General features: G+C 37.8%; 1 protein-coding gene across 5 annotated transcripts in view; it reads left to right on the plus strand.

Moving 5' to 3' along the window:
- LOC111149169 (transducin beta like 1 X-linked receptor 1) overlaps positions 1-5801 on the plus strand; it is a 164230-nt gene extending 158429 nt beyond the window's left edge. For all 5 annotated transcript variants that reach the window (XM_022506112.1, XM_022506141.1, XM_022506119.1 and 2 more), the window contains one exon: positions 792-5801. In XM_022506112.1, coding sequence (XP_022361820.1) covers positions 792-818 — 27 coding nt within the window. In that variant the 3' untranslated portion in view covers positions 819-5801. The remainder of the gene's footprint in view (positions 1-791) is intronic.
- The last annotated feature ends 15559 nt before the right edge of the window (positions 5802-21360 follow it).

The following is a 21360-nucleotide window of genomic DNA, read 5'->3' on the forward strand; positions in this document are numbered from 1 at the left end:
TAGTAAATAAATGTGGCTTATTGTGGTCGTGACTACAAGTCTTCTTTTCAAAATACATTTTATGGCACTGATCTTTTTTACTGGAGGCTGTATATTTTTATGTTTATTTCACTCAAATAATATGAATAAAATATAGGCTGTGTTTGCCAAAAGCGTATCTTCATAACCAAGAAATGGATGGTTATTTTTAATGGAAACCTTTGTTGATGAAATTGAGTGTAGAAGAATACCGCTCTGAGAGAGATTTGAATTTTTAATGCCTATTTTTCCCTTGTCTTCCTTATGGAAGAGTGTTGGTGGCCCAGGGCGGGGGCGGGTAGAGGCAGTTGAGTCCTGCACTGAGGAACGTGTGATACTGAAAGACTTTCAGGATGACGTTGGCCAGCTCTTAATAGAAATACTAGTTTTGGCTTCCAAAGCTGTGAAGGCAAAGGGAAAATGAAGAGGCTATTAGCCATTAGCTGTTTTCTGAAGGTATAGCTTAATATAATCTGAGATCTTTTTCACTTAGGCCCAAAAGATAGGAAATGGTCTATCTTGAGCATATTTTTTTCTGTTTTTTAATTAACAGAGAGTAGATCTTCAAAATTTTAGCTATGGTTCTTTCTCTATAGTGTTAGCCTGTAGTTGTTCCTCCACCTCTTAGACGATTTGTCTGATTTCTGTTCGTTAAGTGCCCAGTCCCATGATTAATGTTGCTTTACCAGTTTCATGAACTAGGAGGTAAACATTAAACTAAAAATGTACAATGAAATTCTTAACACACTTTTGATTATTTTAATTTCTTACAGGTTTGTGTATTAGACCTTCGGAAATAGCGCTACTAGTTGGAAGCCATGGACCGACTATGAATGTGTACATAGCCAAAATGACTGTCCCTGACCCATGTACTGCTATAGTCCCACTTGAACCATGGCCAGTCCACTACAGCCAAATCTAAAAGAAATATATACATACAGTGTATATAAACAAAATTGCACCCTGAAGATGACAGAATTTTGTCACAGCTTGTGAATTCTGTTCACCAAGTGCTGGAATCTAATCTGCTGTGCCCCTAAAATAGCATTTAGAAGTTTTGGATATGAAAAACAGAAGAGAGAGAGAAATATGCGTTATAAAAGCAGCCCATATGTGTACCAGTTTTTGGATACTAATGACAGCCTTGTTTCTCCCCTTTGAATCAGAAGACACCATGGATTATATTCTTTTTTCCCTTCAGTAGTTGAGCAGTTTGTATGTACAGAGAAAATGGACTTAACAAAAACTTGCAGTAGTTCGTTCTTGCTTTTAAACTTTGTTTTTGGTTTAGTTTATGGATGCATGAAGTAAGGGAGTGAATCAGTTTCTTGTTTATATTTTTTTCACCTTTTAAACAAAAAATTCTTAAAAATATTTTAATGCATTCTTTTGAAGAGATAGATGTTTGGTACATTTTATGGCTCCCAGAGCATATATTCAATTGGTGCATGTTGTGGAAGGGGGAATTGGAAATTGAATGAAAATAGATGACTTTTGGTCATGTCAATCTGTAAGACACATCAGTAAAAGGATATTATGCTCTGTTTTTTTGTTTTTTTGTTTTGTTTTTGTTTTTTTTTTTTTTTGTTCTTTTTTGGTGATGTGGCTTAAATGCAATAGTTTCTTTTTTGGGACATATTTCTGCCAATTAAAGACTAGAAGGGCACAATTTTTTTTTAATACCATAGAGAAGATGCATAAAAAAAAAAATCTTCTGATGTTTTGTAGCCATAACTAAATTATGGTTAAAATGTGCACTATTGTGAAAAGGAGCAAAGTAGGTTTGGGGTTTTTTGTTGTTGTTGTTGTTGTGTTTGTTTGTTTGTTTTGCTTTGTTTTTTAAGAGATTAAAATGTTTCTGGATAAGGATTAGCTTCTCAAAGTGTCCATCATTCTATGTAGAAGCTTAAATATGTAATGTAACCAAACTCCAGTATTAAAAATCTCTCATGTTGTTTTTCTTTATACAAAGCAAGATAACGGCATATAACACTGCCATTACATGGCAAAATGTTTGCTACCTTAGTTTAAAAACAATCTTTAAAACAAAAGACTTGCTTCAAGGTGTTTTTAAATAGCAGTGATTCAGAATTTAAAAAAAAAAAAAAAAAAGGTATAATTGCACTAAGCTCCCTGCTGCTCTGATTCTGCGTTCGTGGTACTTGTGACTACATTTTTTTCAAATACGGATAGATTTAAGCTGCTATTTTTTTTTCTTAGTAATCACTACTATATCATGTCTTTTATTCTGTTTATAATAACAAGTATTTTCTGAAAGATAAGGTATCAGAGCAAACCTCTTCTTGTGTTCATGCAACTAAAAGCTAAAATACACAGAATGTGCAAATGATAGATAGCATGGGGCTGTGTTTATATGTATGACTAACAGATTTGTCATGATTAATGTAAGTATCCACAAGTGTCCATTTTGAAGAGAATAGTTGTCAAATTTATATCTCAAAGATTTTAATTAAGGAGTTGCTTATTACTAAGCTTAGCAAATTTATAACACTATTTCTGTCACTAATTATTTTGAGGCCTTTACTACTAAAATTTTAACCTGTGTTTTAAGTTGAAATGGAAACCGATTTAACCCAAGTAATGCAGCTTTGATTTTCAGCATTTGTTGTTTTGCTGTTTTTACAAAACAGCATTGATTGAAGCAAGTCTTGGTTTTACTAAGGTAGGATAGCATTTGCTATTGGTAAAGAGAATAAATACACTTAATTTCACAATACATTGTTACATGTACCCCAGTTGTTGTTAGTGGGGACTATGATACTGTAATAATATTTTTTAAAATTTACATCCAGAGAGGCAGTCATTCATGATGGTTTTGTGCCAGCTGTTTTTAGGGTTTTGGATCACATTATAGATATTTAGAACTATTACCCTGTGACCTATGTAGGAAACCTAATATGCTGAGTATCTGGCACTTGAAATCCTGCTTTTATTGCTAGAGGTCCACACCTGTGGTTGACCTCTGTTATTGTTTAAAAAAAATAAAAATTTAAAAATCTGTGCAATAATTTTTAAATGTGCTCCCAGGAATAGACACAAATGTTTTGAGTAGGTTAAGCTGCATTTTCCTTTAGTGATGCATCTGTCAATTGCACTGAATTTAAATCTGAAAGTCAGAGGTGATTATTGATAGTACTTTTGTATTTTGATATGGACAATTTATTCATTTGCATACAGTTATTGACTTTTTTCCCCCAGCTGATTAAAAGATAGTCAAGAAGTTCTGCAGTATAGCTGCCAGAGTAGACAGCTACCTTTTGATGGTATTGTCACCTTTTCTTTCTTTCTTTCTTTTTTTAATCTTTAGCTGTTTTACTTAAGCATAATAGCCACAATAGGACATATAAAAGATTATAAATACAGAGCTTTATTATCCTAAAATCTTGGGTCTTTTAAGTATAAACCTTATTGGAAAGGTATCCGTTTTGTAGGCTTGGGTTCTTCATGAGCATACAGTCGTTTGTTTTTGCTGCTGTTCTCAACATCATCATTGCCTGCTGATGTGCCACGATGCTGCTCCAGTAGACAAAAGTAAGATTGCCTCAAATTTGAGCAGTAACTTGATTGTAAGAGACCAAGTTTCACGGCCTGCACAATTCTGGATTTGAGGTTCTTGGCTCGTTTTTCCTTCCTTTTTTTTCTGAGAACTTATTCCGAAAGATCAACTGATTCCAGTATATTTTTTATGGTATTCATTGTATATCGTTGTACAAGCTACTGTAAGAAACTTACAAGGAAAAATAGAAAGGAAAACTTGAATGAATAGAGTACTCATTGATTAAAGTAGAATAAAGAAAGAGCAGCTGTCACTCTTAAATTCCGTAAAGGAATATCTTCTTTTTCTTCTCCATGTAGGAATCTCATACATTCTTATATCTGTTCCAATCCCCATTTCTGTCATTGATCAGGTACCATCATTGACTTTCAAATGACTTTTAGAAGTGGTAACTTTTAATTTCCTAATAGATTTTAGAGTATATTGAATTCTGTTTTAATTAATAATTCTCTAGGTAAGTATGTTTTAGGATTAAACACCTTTTACAGATACTGAAAGTGCCTCCTTTTGTGGTGTAAAAACAAATTATGGTGCAAAAAGTAATTATTAGATTGAATTACATGAAGGTTTTTTGCTTTTTGACATATAAAAATGTCAAGAGAAAGGCCAAAGATTTGTACTTTTTCACTTATAAAGCACTCCTTTTTTCCTTAGACTTCTTTCTGTCAAATTAGATTTAATGAGAGAGTACTATTTTTAAGGAGCTATCTGTTTATGTAGAATGATTTTGTTAAGAGTAATGTAAACTATTATTGCTTAGAGGCCTGAAGAGGAGTATGCATTTTTGCTATTTGAAGGAATCACCTGTGATTCACAAATGATTGTCCTTATGTGAGCAAAAATGTTAGATTTTACTAGGTAAGCAGAAAAATAAATCTCAAATGCAGTGCTGTTTACTCTTTTCAAAACCGTTTTCATCTTAAACACATTGTACATTTCTATAGAACCTGCATTTACTCTCACATGCTAAGGGTGGTGCTTGCATTTGGTGAATTACTGTTGACTGTTTCCACAGAAATTCTTTTTCAGTGGACCAACATTGTGGCATGGCAGCAAATGCCAACATTTTGGGGAATAGCAGCAAATCTACAAGAGACCCTGGTTGGTTTTTGTTTGTTTGTTTTTGTTTCTTTTTCCTTCTGAATCAGCAGGGATGGAAGGAGAGTAGGGAAGTTAAGAATTACTCCTTCCAGTAGTAGCTCTGAAGTGTCACATTCAATATCAATTTTTTAACATGATTCTAGTTAAACGTAGATGAGAGAGAAAAGAGGAAGTGTTCACTTTTTTTAATACACTGATTTAGAAATTTGATGTCTAATATCAGTAGTTCTCAAGTATTAATAGCATTCTTTATTTCTGCCTTTCTGTTGACCGTGTTGAAGCAGGGTGAATAACTAGGGCATCTTTTTCTTTCCTAGTAAGCTGTTTTACGATGTTTTCTTTGGAGTTTCTGCATAAGTTCAAGAAAACATTCTGCATGTTGTATCTAAGTCCGATGTACTTACTTATCCATCTCATTAAAAGCAAACACAGACTGCGTTTTGTGGCTCTGTGACCCCTAAATACAGAAGCAATTTTCTTAACTGACTTTGACATTGTAGCTATGATGTTCTTATTTTGATTTTGGCAAATCCTTTGGGTCTAATTCTGTGAGCCTACCTATAGCACTGGATTAAAATGTCTGCATCATTTCTTTAGTTATCCAGTTAACTTTAAAACTGTTGTAAAAGTGTAAACCAGCCCATGACAGTTTTTTGTACGTGTTAAAGAACGTTCTTGTTCAGTTTTCATGATTCTTGTGCAAGGAAGACTGATCCAGATGTTCTCTGCTGTCCTGGACCATGTTAATTACACTCACGATGTACTTTGGTTCCACATCACAATGATTTGTCCCCAATGACCCTTTTATCCTTTCTAGGCACATTTTTGTTGTTGTTGTTGTTGTTGCGGTTTCCCTTTGCATTGTATTGCTTTGACAACTGTAATTTGAATCAGATCTGAAAGAGGTCCAGAATAAAATATATTTTGATATTATGTTGGCTGTGTACATATATGAAACCTTTGATATCTATGTAGTTTGTATAGATTATTTACTAGTCAAGTAAAGAGAGAGGGATGCTATTTCTTGTTTACAATTTCTTGTTTACATTTTAATTGCATTTACTCCTCCAATGTTTATTGTAGAATAAACTTTTTTTTGCTCTGAGTTAGCCTTCATGACATAACAACATGTCTGTTCTCTACCACACTGGTGTTTAATCAGTTACAACAACTGCCGTCAGAACCCAAACCCACTGTTTTCCGTAAGTGTGTTGTTTTCTAAGATAGATACTTTAAGCCCATAGATAAAATTACAAATTTTACTATTTTATTACTTCTCACAGATGAGATTTTTTAAATGAAGGGATTATTTACTATTTTTATTAAAGAATAATAGAGCATTTAATCAGCTAAGAAGTAACAATCGCTTTGGAATTATTTTGGAAAATAATGCTGTATTTAAAGGACATCATTTCACATAAACTAAAAGAGACCTCAGATTCATTTGCTTAGTGTGCAAGTTAAGCACAAAACCGTGTGTATATATGTTGCTGAAGATTTTAGGGCAGGATTCTCAACTTCATTAGTGACATTTTTTTCTTCATATAAACCAATTCCAATTTAATAATTTTCTTCCTTAGCTAGTTGCTTATGTTGCTAACAAACCTTATATCTTTGAAGAACGATACCAGTCACCTTCCGGTTTTAATTAATCCCAGCTCTTGAGAGTTACTTAGAGACTTTTTAAAAGAATCATTGAGCACTTTTTTTTTAAAGAAACTTTTATTCTTCAGGTCTTCTGCCTTTCCCTTTCATTTCCTTAAGCAGAAACTAACACAGGCAAAGACTTGTCATGTTTTATTAAATGATAAGTTTTTACAGTTGCTAGAGCTGACAGTCTTTCATTTTCAAAGGGTTAACTTTTATTGCATGGCATAGATTAATAATATTCTGCATTTTACACTTTCAGAAAGTGTTGGACTACTAAGGATTATAATCCATCTAAATTTAAGGTAAAACCAAATCAGTTTCAGTAGTCATAGAAGGGGTTATTTTTAATTTCATAGTTCTTACACTTTGAAATAGGTCAAATTTCTCACCTATTATACATAGTAGCAGATGAAAGTTTACTGTTTACCCAATATATTCATTTGCAAAATGCAGTGGAGGAAAAGACACTATGGACAGTAGATTTATGGTGCTTTTCTCTGCTGTACCAAAGCTCTCTGTCAACAATGAAATGTTAACCCTATGCTACTTTTTCTGCATGTTTCTTCTTAAATGTCATATCTCAATGCTTATTTGTCCTAACTTGTAATATTTTTGTATTAAATTTTTTAGGAGTTCCTTGTAATTTATTTATAATTTAAAAATATATTAAACACAAAGTGTTTAGTAAAGTACAGAAGACAATTAATGTTTCTTGGTTGTTGGGTTTGTATGATCACTTATGCAAACAATTCACACTTTAAGAACTAGGACCAGTGGGATGGCATCTACGCAGAAAAAGATAATAACAATTCTTTTCCTTTTTTTTTAAAGTTTGTATGTTATACTAATCCAGTGTCAGAATGGGCTGCTTTAAGAGATACTGCACTACCAGAAATATCAAAAACATAGTTTGGAGGGCCACTGGGCCAGACTACTGTAGAGAAATTCAAGGACTGAGGGAATACCTCAAGTAGTCAAACTCTTGGTTTAAAAATCCAGTCACACTGAATTTAGTCTGAGAAATTAAAAACATCAGGTGTCAGAATCTCATACATTCAAATGAAAGGATTTCGAAAAATCTACACATTGTCAGGTCCTTTTCCACATAAGCTCTTTTTGACTCAATTAACCTGGTCAAGTAGTGTATGCAAATTATCTGATTTTCCAGTGTGGGTACCTGAGGAGAGTATACCTCAGTAGAGGATGAGGAATAGCACAGTTAGCCCACATACCATCATAAAAGCCTAGAGTCATCAAATAATTCAAATGAAGTTTAATAGCACATAAAATTGCAGCTATGTAGTATGTTTTAAAATATTTCAATTTAAGTGGTTGAAATAATTTAGTGTATGGAAATAAATTGAAGTATGAAGTTGTGCAAATGTGGTGTTGAAGGAAATGATGTCTTAATGATAAATCCAGAATCAGTTAGAGGTAAGTAAACATTTTACAGCGTTATTAACCAGGAGTCCATTAAAACTCTTTTTAAAATAAAATGCTTGGCCCTGCCCTGAACCTACTGGCTAATATGGTAGCATAGGGATGTGTGCATTTTTTGTGCTTATTTGTGCGCCATAGATGATGGGGGAGAGGGGGAGGCTAGGGAAGAAAGGAGTTGGGGAACTGGCATATTGTATATTTATTATAAAACACATGCTTGTAAGGACATTGAAAAATAATAAATTCCTATTTCTATGCTCCCAGCCGGTTCCTCAGTGGAAACCACTTATATTTTGTCCTTGCAAACATTTTTAATACTAAAAAAAAAAAATAAAGGTAAGTGAAATTGTATTTTTTTGCTGATTTCAAAAACTTTTTCACTGAAATCGTCAGAGACTTTGGTCGTATAGGTCCTTCCCTATGCTGCAGAAGTAGGGTATACCACAGAGGTTCTATGAGCATGAATTCCTCCAGACGGCCTTGGCTGAATCCCAACTCCACTGTGCAACTGTTTGACCTAAGGAGCTATTTTACTCCTCTTCCCATCTGTGAAATGTGATAAAGTGGTTATAAAGATGAATTTACCACACCCAAGCCCTTAGAGAATCGTGCCTGGTTGTAGCAAGTGCACTATGGGATGCCATTATTTTGATTTTTAATGGTTGCATTATATTATACACCATAATTTAGGCCCCTATAATGTAGATTTACTTCTTCACTGTTTCCTATTATTATAAACAGCAGTGCATTAAACAAATCCTATGTATCTGCAAGATTCAACAGTTGATTGTGATGGACACACACTGGTTACTAGGCACTTAGACAGACTCTAAAACTCACCATCCACCCATTTTCTGCATTCACCGAGTCTTTTTCAAAAGGAATCACTTGGGAACAAGGGAGATTTCTTGGGAAAGATCCTTAAGTCGTTTGTCTATTTACTCAATGTGCCTACAGGAACTCAAGAGAATAATTGAGACCAATAAACAACATTCAGGTGACTGGAGTTAGCAGAAAACTAATCTTTTAAACCCATCTCACTAGTTATTGACTACTAGAGGTAGGACCAAGATTTTGTTAAAAATGGAACATTTCTGCCATAGAGCAAAACACATAAATCCAATTATAAATTTCATGGATCTATCAGTATTTAATGGCATCTACTAATGTATATTAATATTTGGGAGCCAAATTCCTAGTCCATGTGCTAGAATAGCAGACATTTATTTGTTTCTAGGACTTCGTAAAATGCCATTTTTATACATTTTACCCTCTTGAGTCTTCAGCATATCTATATATTTGTTCAATATCTAGAGTATGTCCCAGGAAGTGTGTTGACCACTGGATATACAACAGTGAGCAAGAGAAAAATGGGTTCTGCTCTTGTGAAGTATTAGGGAATTAGCTTGAAGAAGCACCTGAACTTGCTGCTATTCAAGGTCGTGTGTGTGGTTTTTGGTTTTTTGTTGTTTTTTTTTTTTTTTTAAGATTTTATTTGACAGATTTCAAGCAGAGGGAAAAGCAGGCTTCCCACTGAGCAGGGAGCCTGATGTGGGACTGGATCCCAGAACCCTGGGATCATGACCCCAGTCGAAGGCAGATGCCCAACCATCTGAGCCACCCAGGCACCCCTCAAGGTAGTGTGTTTTTAGTGGCAGGGAGTAACTCATAGTTCAGACTGTTGCCCCCTGCACTAAGAGAGCTTAGCTGGCTGTTTTGTCCTGAGACACCCAGCATGGCCCTCCCTGTGATCCACTTTGCACCTGTAACTACTTGTTATTGGTCACTCATGTAATGATTGCATAAAATTATAATTTTAAATAGTCTGTATTTTCACCTCCACTTATTACTTTAAACATTGTCTGTCCTTACCATGAAAGGCAGAGAAATGAAACACTTGATCCCTCCTCACTGCAAGAGGTTTGTTAGGATTTTCCCTTTTTAATGATAGACGTTACTTCTGTTAATCACAGGAACTCATAAATGGAAACTCATGCCAGTCACTGTGTGTGTCTCTCAAACCTCATCCCTGCTAGGTTTTCAAAGTTGTTTACCCAAGAAACTGTATGTGAAGCAAAGCACCTCTTCATTAATAGCTACAGGAGCTACACCTACCAACCAGTTAGGTGTCAAAGAGAAGCTGGTTTGGAGTTTGTGGTGTAGGGCTTTTCTACTCAAAATGGCCCAGCAATCTCACCTGGAAACTTGCTGGAAGTCGTTTCAAGTCCACACAAGGTCCTAATGGATCGGCAGCTAGGATTCCCCAGGTAAACTGTACACACAAAGTTTGAGAAGAAGTACTTTAGGGTCCAAGTCAAAATAGAAGATTTTGTACCACTTCTCCCCCACACCTCTCCTGAATTCTTTGAACAAAGTATCTTGAAATCCCGTAACATATTTGCTGGTTGTAGTAAGGTTAGAGGAAAGGAGGAAGAGGTCCCCAAGAGAGACTAAGACACAGCTTACTGTGTCTTAGTAGTAAATAGTAGTAAAATGCTATGTTATTAAAGGGTTCTCATAAAACAGTAATCCTGCCAATCTTGATGTCGCGGTATCTCGGGCTCTGACAATCAAATTAACTGGGTGAGCATGGCAAAGGTGACCGCTCACTGTGCCCTTCTATTGAAGTTGGAACAATTACCTGCCCCAGGTTATAAGAAATGAGATGATGCATAGTTTTTAACACTGTGCCTAGCAGATAGTAAGGCATGAGGTAAAGTACAACCATTTTTGTTTCCTGGTGGTGATGCAGCTGGAGGATGCTGGGATGATGTGAGGAGTGGAAGTCCCCATCCCCCAACCCCTCATGCTGAGATTTTCACTTTGCGTTGTCTTCTATAACCACAGCCGTTTACACTCTGTTTCATTCTGCAGTAAGTTCAGTTCTCAGTTTGAGACCGGGGTTCTTCACTGCTGAGTACATTTGGACCTGTCCTTTAGTTGGATGGACTTTATCCACACCTATGGCTAGCGAGTTCTCTCTTGAAGCCTTGTGTGTTTGAGACTTGTGCTGTCTTACACACAAGAAATGAATACTGGATACATTGTTCTTGTACCACATTCTCTCCTATCTCTATTGATCATCCTTAAAGTGTAAGTCCAGATCTCCCAGCAGGAGAACAAGTGGTAGTCCACCCAAGGTGTACTAAATCAGAACGCATATGGAGTGAGGGTCCACAGTGCTCTCCCGAAGCTTCTAATTTCCACTAAAACTAAAGAACCACCATGGTGGTGCCCCACCATTTTCCAGCAGTCACCACTACTGTGCTGAAGCCCAAGGCCATCATGGATTTGCCTCCTTAGAGGTAATGTTTTTACACCTGGATTTCCAAGGATTCTTTGCCCTTGAAACTCAGTAACTTCTCGTGATATGCCTGGGTATTAGTCACTTCCAAGTCTGCCCTAGAACATGGCAAACCCTAGAAAGCACAGTAGGCACACATTCACATTTTCCTTGACTTTAAAAAAAGCTTACTATAAAAGAGAATATGTCTCTTACTCATATTTTGTGGAGCCTTTCTCAGCTGCGATTGGTAACCATGACTCCCCAGCAGCACCAGTTGAGCCATCGTGTGACTCTTCTCCGCTATTCTCAGTAGGCCCAGAGAAGGTGGATGTCTTAGGAGATGACCGGACGGACAGCACCAAGGAGCACTGAAGGGTGCACGTTTACCTAGGGGATCAGCACTCCCGAGGACTTACAGAACATGGGGCCCTGTAGTCAGGACAGACCTGGGACAGGTGTGGGTGACGCTTGTAAGGAAGTCCTGGTTTCCGGCATCTGGAAGGTTTCCATGTTTCTGGAAGGAATCATTGTGGCCCACCTTAAAGGCAAGGATAGCTGAAGTGAGTCTGCCTGGCACGGAGGCTTCCAGGGAGAGAGTTAGCAGCTCTGCTGCAATGAGAGGACCTGCCGAACAGGTCACAGTGTTAAAGTTACTCCGAGTTGGTGAGAATGTGTGGCAGTGCCCAGGGGAGGCGGGCTGTGGAATCCAGGCTAAAGGCCAGCACACAGCCATGTTCTGATTAGCACTTGTGACTTTAAGGGGCTGAAGAGGCTCTGTCTCCTGCATTCAATCACAGGAGGCGTGTACCTGCATTCAATCACACTCTTGTTTGGCCACGCTTGAAACAAAGGCAGGTACCTCCTGTAAACTTTCGTCTCCCCTTGACTCACATAACTGCCTCTTCCTGGAATGCCTTCTCTCCTTCCTCATTTGTCTAATTATCATTTTTAGATTCCACCAAGCCAAGGACTTCCGGGAAGACATTGCCTCCCACCTGCTCAGTGCTCACTTCCTTCTGCCCCTGCCTCCACTCCCAGGGGCTCAGCTGTCCCTTCCACTTTCTCAGTGTCCTCTCCACAGCTCTGGTTAGACACTTGCTTCCTGTGCTGCTGCTTATGTTGGGTTCCTGAAAGTCAAATATAGCTACTAGACTTCTCTCTGCATACACAGAGCCTAGAACAGTGCCTGGAAAATAGTAGATTTTTGGTTCGAGGCATTGACAAGAGTGGGAAGTCCCTCTAGATGAGTACATTGTGAAACAAGAGAAGGCAACATACCAGAGTGAGAAAAACGCCACATTCTTCCTGTGGATTGGTGACCTTGACCAAGTTACTTGGCATCTGAACACCAATTTTGTTATCTGTAAGCAACATCCATATAAGATACCTTGCTTTCAAGATGGTTCTAAGGATTAGCAGTCCTATAAATCCTATAGCACAGTGACTGGTCTAAGTTAGGCTTTTGTACCTGGCATGATTATTACTATCACTATTTTTACTGTTACAAACATGCCAGACCCCCCCCCTTTCCCCCCCAAAAAAAATTTGTCTGACAGGATAATTTGTTGAAAATAGTCAGTTGTAATTAGATTTACAAAGCACTACTATTACAGATATGAACGTGGAAGTGGTTTATTGAACAAACTTATTCACAATTGTATTTTGTTAGGATGGAATGTATTAAAATATGTCATTGTTTTTTGCATGAAAGCCAGTTGGATGATAATGGTGACGTGCGTGTCTGTGTGATCAGCTCCCTGTGTTACTTTATCAGCATTTGTTTATGTCTTGTCCTTAGTCTCTACTACATTTTTCTTTTTTTTTTGCATTGTCAAGAATTGGAAAATGCACTTTTAAAAGCAACTCTGTGCCAAACATCCATTTTGTGATCTATTATTTATAGAAAAACATCAGAAAGTGCATCAATATTAAGAACCGAGTTTCTAAAGACATAGCATTTCACATTTCACTTTCTTTTGGCTTCCATTTCAATTATCTCACTAGACTTCAATTTTGAAACATTAATCAAGGTAAAAAGAGCACTCTGCTTTTCAGTGTTTGGTCACATTTGTCTTTCATACACAGACCTTTTGTTCTATGTAATTTTGTTTCCCCTTGTGGTAGTAATACATGCTCATTTTAGAAAATGTTAAAGTACAAAATGCTGGGGGTGGGGGAAGTGGTGTAAATAAAGAGAATACCAGAGGCGTAAACTTTATCAAGCTTGGAGCAGGATTCCAAAGTACTGCTAAGTGTCATCCTTTAAGCCGCTTTGTTTAGGAACAGGGAGGACGTCCTGCCAACCAACATGGAGCATGGAGCATGAACAGGAAAGAGAAAATGTTGTATCAAGTCCCTAAGATTGTGGAATTTTTAGGGTAGATTACTCACTTTTTTCCCCTTCCTCTGACTCACCTGGGCATTTTCTCTTAGAGCAGTCTCTGTTAATTACACAGTATTTTAGACACTTTGTTATGCATTTGGAAGCCTAAATCAATAAGTTCTATTTCAAAGGGGATTATACAGCACTTGTTTTTGCGTGATTTGATTTGATTTCGGTTAATATATTAAAACATCTTTTCATGTCATTCTTGTTAAAAACAGCTTTTCTGAGCTCTAATTGACAAAGTATGTATTTAAATTAGACAAGCATATGTGTTGTGACCTATGTACACACCTGCAAAACAATTACCCTTACAAAATGAACCTACCTGTCACTGTCTCTTACCTCTCAGAAGTCCCTTGCTCTTAGCCCTCCCTGTCCTGCCCCTACCACTCTTAGACAATCACTGAATTGTCTTCTGTCACTGGTCATTGCTTTACATTTTCTAGTATTTTATAAAAATGGAGTCATTATGTATTATTCTTAGGGGTAGGGATAGCCTAGCTTCTTTCACTCAGCATTATTATTTTATATCCATATTTCATTCTTTTTTATTGCTAAGTAGTATTCTATGGTAGGGATATACCATAAATTATTTAACCAATAATTTCCTGAATGTCTGGGTTGTTTCCACATTTTGACTATGACTGATAATGTTGCTATGAAGATTCATGTAGAAGACTTATTTGTGTATAAGGCCAATTCTTTCATTTCCCTTTGGTAAATGCCTAGGAATGCAATGGCCGAGGCGTACTGTTATGTGTATGTTTATTTTCCTAAGAAACTGCCAAACTCTTTTTTAAATCGGGTATATTATTTACTGTTTAAACATTTCAACCAGCAAGGTGTGAGAGTTCTAGTTACTCCACGTCTTTACCCACTTGATATGGTCAGTCTTAAAAAAAAAAAAAAATTTGTCTTTTAGATAATTTTAAATTTACAGAAGAGTTACGAAGATAGTACAATAAGTCAGCTTCCCCTGGGAGTAGTACATTTGCTACATTTATCAAAACTAAGAAATTAACATTGGCATCATACTTGAACAAAACTGGAATTTATTCAGATTTCACCAGCTTTTCCACCAATGTCCTTTTTTGGTTCCAGGATCCAGCCCAGCACACCACTCACAACAGTCTCCTCCAATCTGTGACGCTGTGTCAGTCTCCCTGTTTCCTGTCCTTGCCATTTATGAAGAACTCTAGGCAAGTCCTACATAGGGTACCTCTCAAGCTGGGTTTATTTGATGTTTTCTCATGACCAGAGTAGCATTATTTATTTTGGGAGAGAATACAGCAAAATTTAAATCTCATCATTACATCATTGCAAGGGATACACCATATCAACACGATCTATGGTGATATGAATTTCGATAATTTGGTAAAGATAGTGTCTGCCAATTTTCTCCACTATAAGGTTGGTTACTACTTTTCATTCTCATATTCTATTCATTAGAAATGAATTACTACTAATTCCAGTTCATGCTCAAGGGGGAGAGAAATTAAGCCCACGTCTTGGAGGAAAGAATATCAAATAATCTATGGACACAAGCTGAAACCACTACAGTATCTAGTACCTATTTGGAAGGATGTTTTGAGGCTGTGCAAGTGTCCTGCTTCTCTAAGTGTTGCTACCTCATTTTCACACTCATTGGTAGATCTTGCCTGCATCCATTACTTATTGTAGTGTTTTAACAGTGATTTTTCTATTTTCCTCATCCCCCTTACATTTTTTTATTTGGAATTCTGCAAGGAAGATTTGTCCCTTCTCTCATACTTTGTTGTTTGTTTTATTTAATAACTTATTTGTATTAGTGTAAAATTTGGTAATCTCTTAAGACCACCCTCACTTTTGATATCAGCTGCAAGCTTGGGGGTCCTCAAGATAAACTTCAGGCTCAATAAGTCACTAAAAGGGCTCCAGAGTTCAGCAAAGCCATTATACTCACAGTTGTTTTTTTTTAAATTTATTTTTAAAAGATTTTATTTATTTGAGAGAAGGAGCCAGAGGGGGATGGGACAGAGGGGGAGGGGAAGGGACAAGCAGACTCTGTACTTGAGTGTGGAGCTGTTCCCGGGCTCGATCCCAGGACCCTGGATCATGACCTGAGCTGAAATCAAGAGCGGACCACCCAGACGCCCCCTCACGGTTGTTTACAAGAGCAAATTAAAATCAGCCAAGGAGAAGAGGAGCATAGGACAGGGTCCAGGAGACACCAAATGCAGAATTTCCAGTTATACTCTCCCAGTGGAGTCATGCCAACAGCATTTCCTTCTCCCAGCAATGACGTGTGGCAACACTGACAGAGTATTGCCAACTAGGGAAATTTGCCCAAACTTTGGTGTCCAGTTTTCACGGGTTTGGGTCACATATACAGAGTTGATTACCCATGTCTTTGACTGTAGTTTCCAGCCCCTCTGAAGACTGAGCTGATACTGTCTGGCCCAAAGCCCCCCCAACCTCCCCACACCCGTCCCATCACTTTGTTAGCATAGATTATCTAGCATGGCCCAAGGCCTCCCGGTAAACAAAGACATTTTTATCAGGCAGGACCCCCAAGGGCTTAGAAGTTATCTCCCAGGAGTTGGTGGCAAAGACCAAAGCTCTCCTCAGGCAAGATTAATCCTTTACTGAGAAATTGTTATCAAATTGTAGATATTTATTCTGTTCTTTAGGTTAGAATCCAATGCTATCATTATTATGTTGTTCACATATTCCTTACTTGGACATTGAGGTGTCTTTTATCTCTGCTTCTGTGCCCTTTCAACATGCCTTCTCCTAAAAAAGCACTTTGCCACTTTTTGACACTTCAAGATACTTCAAGTATATCTAGTATTTTCCCTGACCCAGCTATAGAGAAAGCTGTTTCTTCAAAGAGCTGTGTTTCCTTTTATTGGAGAAAATGGCATTTAGAAAACAAGACCTGGGCTTTAGGTGTGTTCATTGCTACTAGGTCCCTTTAGTGGCTAGAGTTTGCATACAAATATATGTATGTGTATTAACCCATGTATGCTTACATCTTTATCTTTCTTTATATATATTAAAATAAACATGAGTTCATACTGATATCTCTGACTCTAATCCAGCACCACTTTGGCTCATTCTAGCCTTCCCCCCTTGTCTACATGTCACTTTTCTCTTGTAATGTAGCTCTGGTTATCTAGAATTTATTTACTTATTTGTTCCATCTTAGTATACATGTAAAGTAGTTGCATAATTACTAACCTGTGTCCCTATATAAAACAAAATGTATCGACTATAACACAGTGGCTTTTTGTACAGTTCCTTACCCTTACAGAATCTAGTCAGAGCAGTGTTTCCAGCATTATGTACAGCTTTCCCTCCAAGAGGATGCCCTGTAAGACCCTGAACTCACCTCCAGGGACACACCAAATTTATACCTATTGACTTTATACCTGTTTTATACCTATTTATACCTATTTATAGAGCAGCTCCTCCTAAAGAAGGGCAGAGGACTGACTGAAGAGCTCCTACACCACAGAAGATGGAGAGAAGGGCAGGTGCGGTGCAGGCGATGGGCATCAGGAGGGGAACCCCACTACCCAGCCTGGGAACTGCCATGGGGGCCAGGACTAAGGGCTCTGGGGTACAGAAGAAAAGCCTCAGTTTAAGGGCAACTAGAATATAAAGGAACCAGCACTGGAACCGAGCCAGGCTGTGAAGAGGTAGCCACTGGGGCTCTGTCTGGGCTGGAGGGCTGGGGTGAGCAGGGTTTCTGCTCCCTTTGCCATAATAATGACAGCCAACCATTGGGAGCACACCCCCGCGGGGGAGGTCGGAGGGGGGCCCTCTGCTGCTTCTCAGGATCCAGAGCGGAGCTGCCCCAAAACCCCCCTCTCAACCCTCCACCCAACCCAGGTCACGGGACAAACTAATAGTGAAAAGAGCAACTGGAATATAAAAGACCCAGCTCTAGAAGTCCACCAAATCACGGGAGAGCTGCTGGAACCCGCTTCCAGTGGAAGGGGCCAGTGAGAGCCACGGTTTCTGTTCCACAGCTACTTGGGTAAGTTCCTTCCGCACCACTTCCCCGCGCCACCCCCAACTCCTTCGGTGATGTTATGTCATTCATCCGTAATATAATGGATTTAATGTCAGCCTGTATTTCATCCTGACACCCTAGTTGAATTATTTTTTAATTTGCATGCAGTAAAACTCACTCTTTGTAGTGTAAAATATATGCATTTGACAAATGCCGAGTCATTTATATATCAGCCATCAAAATGCCACAAAGAAACTGTTCCATTACCCTCAATATTCCCAGGTACAGCTGCTTTGTACTCAAATCCTCCCCCTCCTGATCCGTTTTCTATTCCTATAGTTTTGCCTTTTCTGGGATGTCATCTAAAGGAAATAATAGATGTAGCCTTTGAAATCCACCTTCTTTCAGCTTTTTAAAAGCAGTTATGATTCATCCATTTTGTTAGGTCAATCAGTACTTCGTTCCTTTTTATTGCCAATTACTATTCCATTGTGTAGATGTACCATAGCTTTTTATCTATCTTGACTGTTGAAAAGCGTTTTGGTTGTTCTCAGTTTTTGGCGATTACGAATAAAGCTACTATAAACACTTCTGTACGGGTTTTTATCTGAACAGAAAGTTTCAGTTCATTTGAGTAAAAGAATAGGAGTGGGAAGAAGACTTGTTTTGCAAAGCAGTTGTGTCATTTTTTTGTTACCACCACAAGTGGAATGAGAGTTCCTGTTCCACATCCATCTGTAGTTGTCAGCTTTTTAAAAAAGATTTATTTATTTATGAGAGAGAGAGCGCACATGGTGGGGAGGGGCAGAGGGAGAGAGAGTCTCAAGCAGACTCCGTGTGTAGCATGAAGCCAAATCTCATGACTCTTAGAGAATGACCTGAACCAAAACCAAGGGTCAGACACAACTGACTGAGTCCCCCCAGGGGCCCCAATTGTCAGGCTTTTTAAATAACATTCTAATAACTGCATGGTGGTGTCTCAGTGGCTGTAATTTGCATTCCCCTAATGACCAATGAAGCGGAGTGTCTTTTCATGTGCTTATTTGCCAGCCATATGTCTTCCATGGCAGGGTCTGTTCAAAACTTCTGCTCATTTTTCAACTAAGATGCTTGTTTCCTTTTTAATTGAGTTTTGGTAGTTTTTCATGTTATGGATAGGAGTCTTTTATTAGATGCTTTTTAAGTTTGAACAGTGTCTTCCTAAAGCAGAAGTTTTTAATTTTGATAAAGTCCAGTGTATCATTTTTTAAAGCAATCAGCAGTGGGTGTTATATCTAAGAGCATCATATAGTTGCAATCATATTAGGTATGTTGCCATCTGGATTGGGTTCTCTCAGTAATATGTATTTAAGTTTCCTCCACGTCTTTTCATGGCTTGATAGCTCATATCTTTTTAGTGATGAACATTGTCCGATTGTCTGTATGTACCAAAGTTTTTGTTTTCTTCAACTGAGAGCCCTCTTGGTTGCTTTCAAGTTTGGGGAATTATTAATAAGCTGCTATAGATATCCACATGGAGGTTTTATATGGATATACATTTCAGCTCCTTTAGGTAAATACCACAGGGTGCAAATAATGGATCCTATGGTAAGAATAAGTTCAGTTTTGTAAGAAACTGCCCATTGTCTTCCAAAGTGGCTTTACTGTATGAGCACAAGAAGAATGTGATTCTGCTGTGGGAGGCAGTTGTCTATAGATGTCAGTTACATCCAGTTGATTGATGGTGTTTTGAGGTGAACTGTGTCCTTACTGATTTTCTGCCTGCTACGTCTGCTCACTTCTGATAGCGGAAGTCTTCAACTATGATGGTGGTTTCCTCTACTTCTTGTATTTCTGTTAGTTTTTGCCTCCCGGAGTTTGGTGCTCTATTCTTAGGTACGGTAGGGTAGGGATTGTTATGTCTTCTTGGAGAACTGACCCTTTTATTATTTTGTAATGCCTTTATTCATCCCTGATATCTTTCCTTGCTTTGAAGTCTGCTTTATCTGAAATTAATATAGCCACTCCTGCTTTCTTTTGATTAGGGGTAGCATGGTGTAATTCTCTCCATTTACTTTACACCTTTATGTGTATATTTAAAGTGGATTTCCTGCATACGACATATAGTTAGGTCTTACTTTTTGATCCACTCTATCTCCATCTTTGCTCCCCCCAGCTTTACTGAGGTATTATTGACAAAGAAAAGGTATCTATTTTTAAGGTGTACATGATGTTTTGATATAAATGTGCATTGTGAAATGATTGCCACAGTTAAACTAATTAATATATCCATTGCCTCATATAGTTACCTTTTCATGAGTGTGTGATGAGAACACTTGATATCTACTCTTATAGCACATTTCAGATATAGAATATGGTATTATTAATTATAGTCACAATGCTGTACATTAGGTTTCTAGAACTTATTCATCTTACACCTGAAATTTATTTCCTTGACCAACGTAATAACCCCTTTCCCCCTGCTCCCCAGCCCTTGGTAAACACTATTCTACTCTATGTTACGTTGAGTTAGACTTTTTTTTTTTCAGATTTTACATATAAATGAGACCATGCAGTATGTGTCTTTCTGTCACTAGCTCATTTCATTTAGCAGAATGTCCTCCAGTTTCATCCAAATTTCCTGTCACAAGTGACAGGATTTTTTTCTTTTTTTAATGCTGAATAATATTCCTGTGTGTGTGTGTGTGTGTGTGTGTGTGTGTAATCCACTTTCTGTATTTGTCAACACTTAAGTTGTTTTCATACATTTACTACTATGATAATTCTGTGATGAGCATGGGAGTGCAAATATCTTATCGAGACAGTAATTTTATTTCCTTTGGATATATGCCCCAAAGTCGAATTGCTGGGTCACATAGTAGTTCTATTTTTAATCTTTTGAAATCCTCCACACTGTTTTCTATAATGCCTATACGAACTTATATTCCCCCCAACAGTGTACAAGTGTTCTTTTTTTCCCCATATCTTTGCCAAAGCTTACATTTTGACTTTTTAAAAATTATTATTAACATATAATGTATTATTTGCTTTAGGGGTGCAGGTCTGTAAATCATCAGACTTACACAATTCACAGTACTCACCATAGCACATACCTTTCCCAATTGCCATAACCCAACCACACCTTCCCCCCATCCCTCAACAACCCTCAGTTTATTTCCTGAGATTAAGAGTCTCTTATGGTTTATTTCCCTCCGTGGTCCCATCTTGTTCCATTTTTTTACCCTTCCTACTCCTCACAGCCCTTGCCTTCCCTTGCAAATTCCTCATATCAGGGAGATCATATGATAATTGTCTTTCTCTGACTGACTTATTTCACTTAGCATAATACCCTCTAGTTCATCCATGTCATTACAAATGGCAGAATTTCACTTTTATTTGGATGGCTGCATAGTATTCCACTGTGTATATATATATATATATATATACATTCATCTGTTGAGGGCATCTAGGTTCTTTCCATAGTTTGACTATTGTGGACATTGCTGCTATAAACATTCAGGTGCACGTGCCCCTTCGGATCACTACATTTGTATCTAGGATAAATACCCAGTAGTGTGGTTGCTGGGTTGTAAGGTAGCTCTATTTTCAATTTTTTTTTTAAATTTTTAAAATTTATTTTCAGCGTAACAGTATTCATTGTTTTTGCACCACACCCAGTGTTCCATGCAATCCGTGCCCTCTCCAATACCCATCACCTGGTTCCCCCAACCTCCCAACCCCCGCCCCTTCAAAACCCTCAGATTGTTTTTCAGAGTCCATAGTCTCTCATGGTTCACCTCCCCTTCCAATTTCCCTCAATTCCCTTCTCCTCTCCAACTCCCCTTGTCCTCCATGCTATTTATTATGCTCCACAAATAAGTGAAACCATATGATAATTGACTCTCTCTGCTTGACTTTTTTCACTC

This window comes from Enhydra lutris, unplaced genomic scaffold, assembly GCF_002288905.1.
Source record: "Enhydra lutris kenyoni isolate GAN:26980312 unplaced genomic scaffold, ASM228890v2 scaffoldscaffold2, whole genome shotgun sequence".
Classification (NCBI taxonomy): Eukaryota; Metazoa; Chordata; class Mammalia; order Carnivora; family Mustelidae; genus Enhydra; species Enhydra lutris.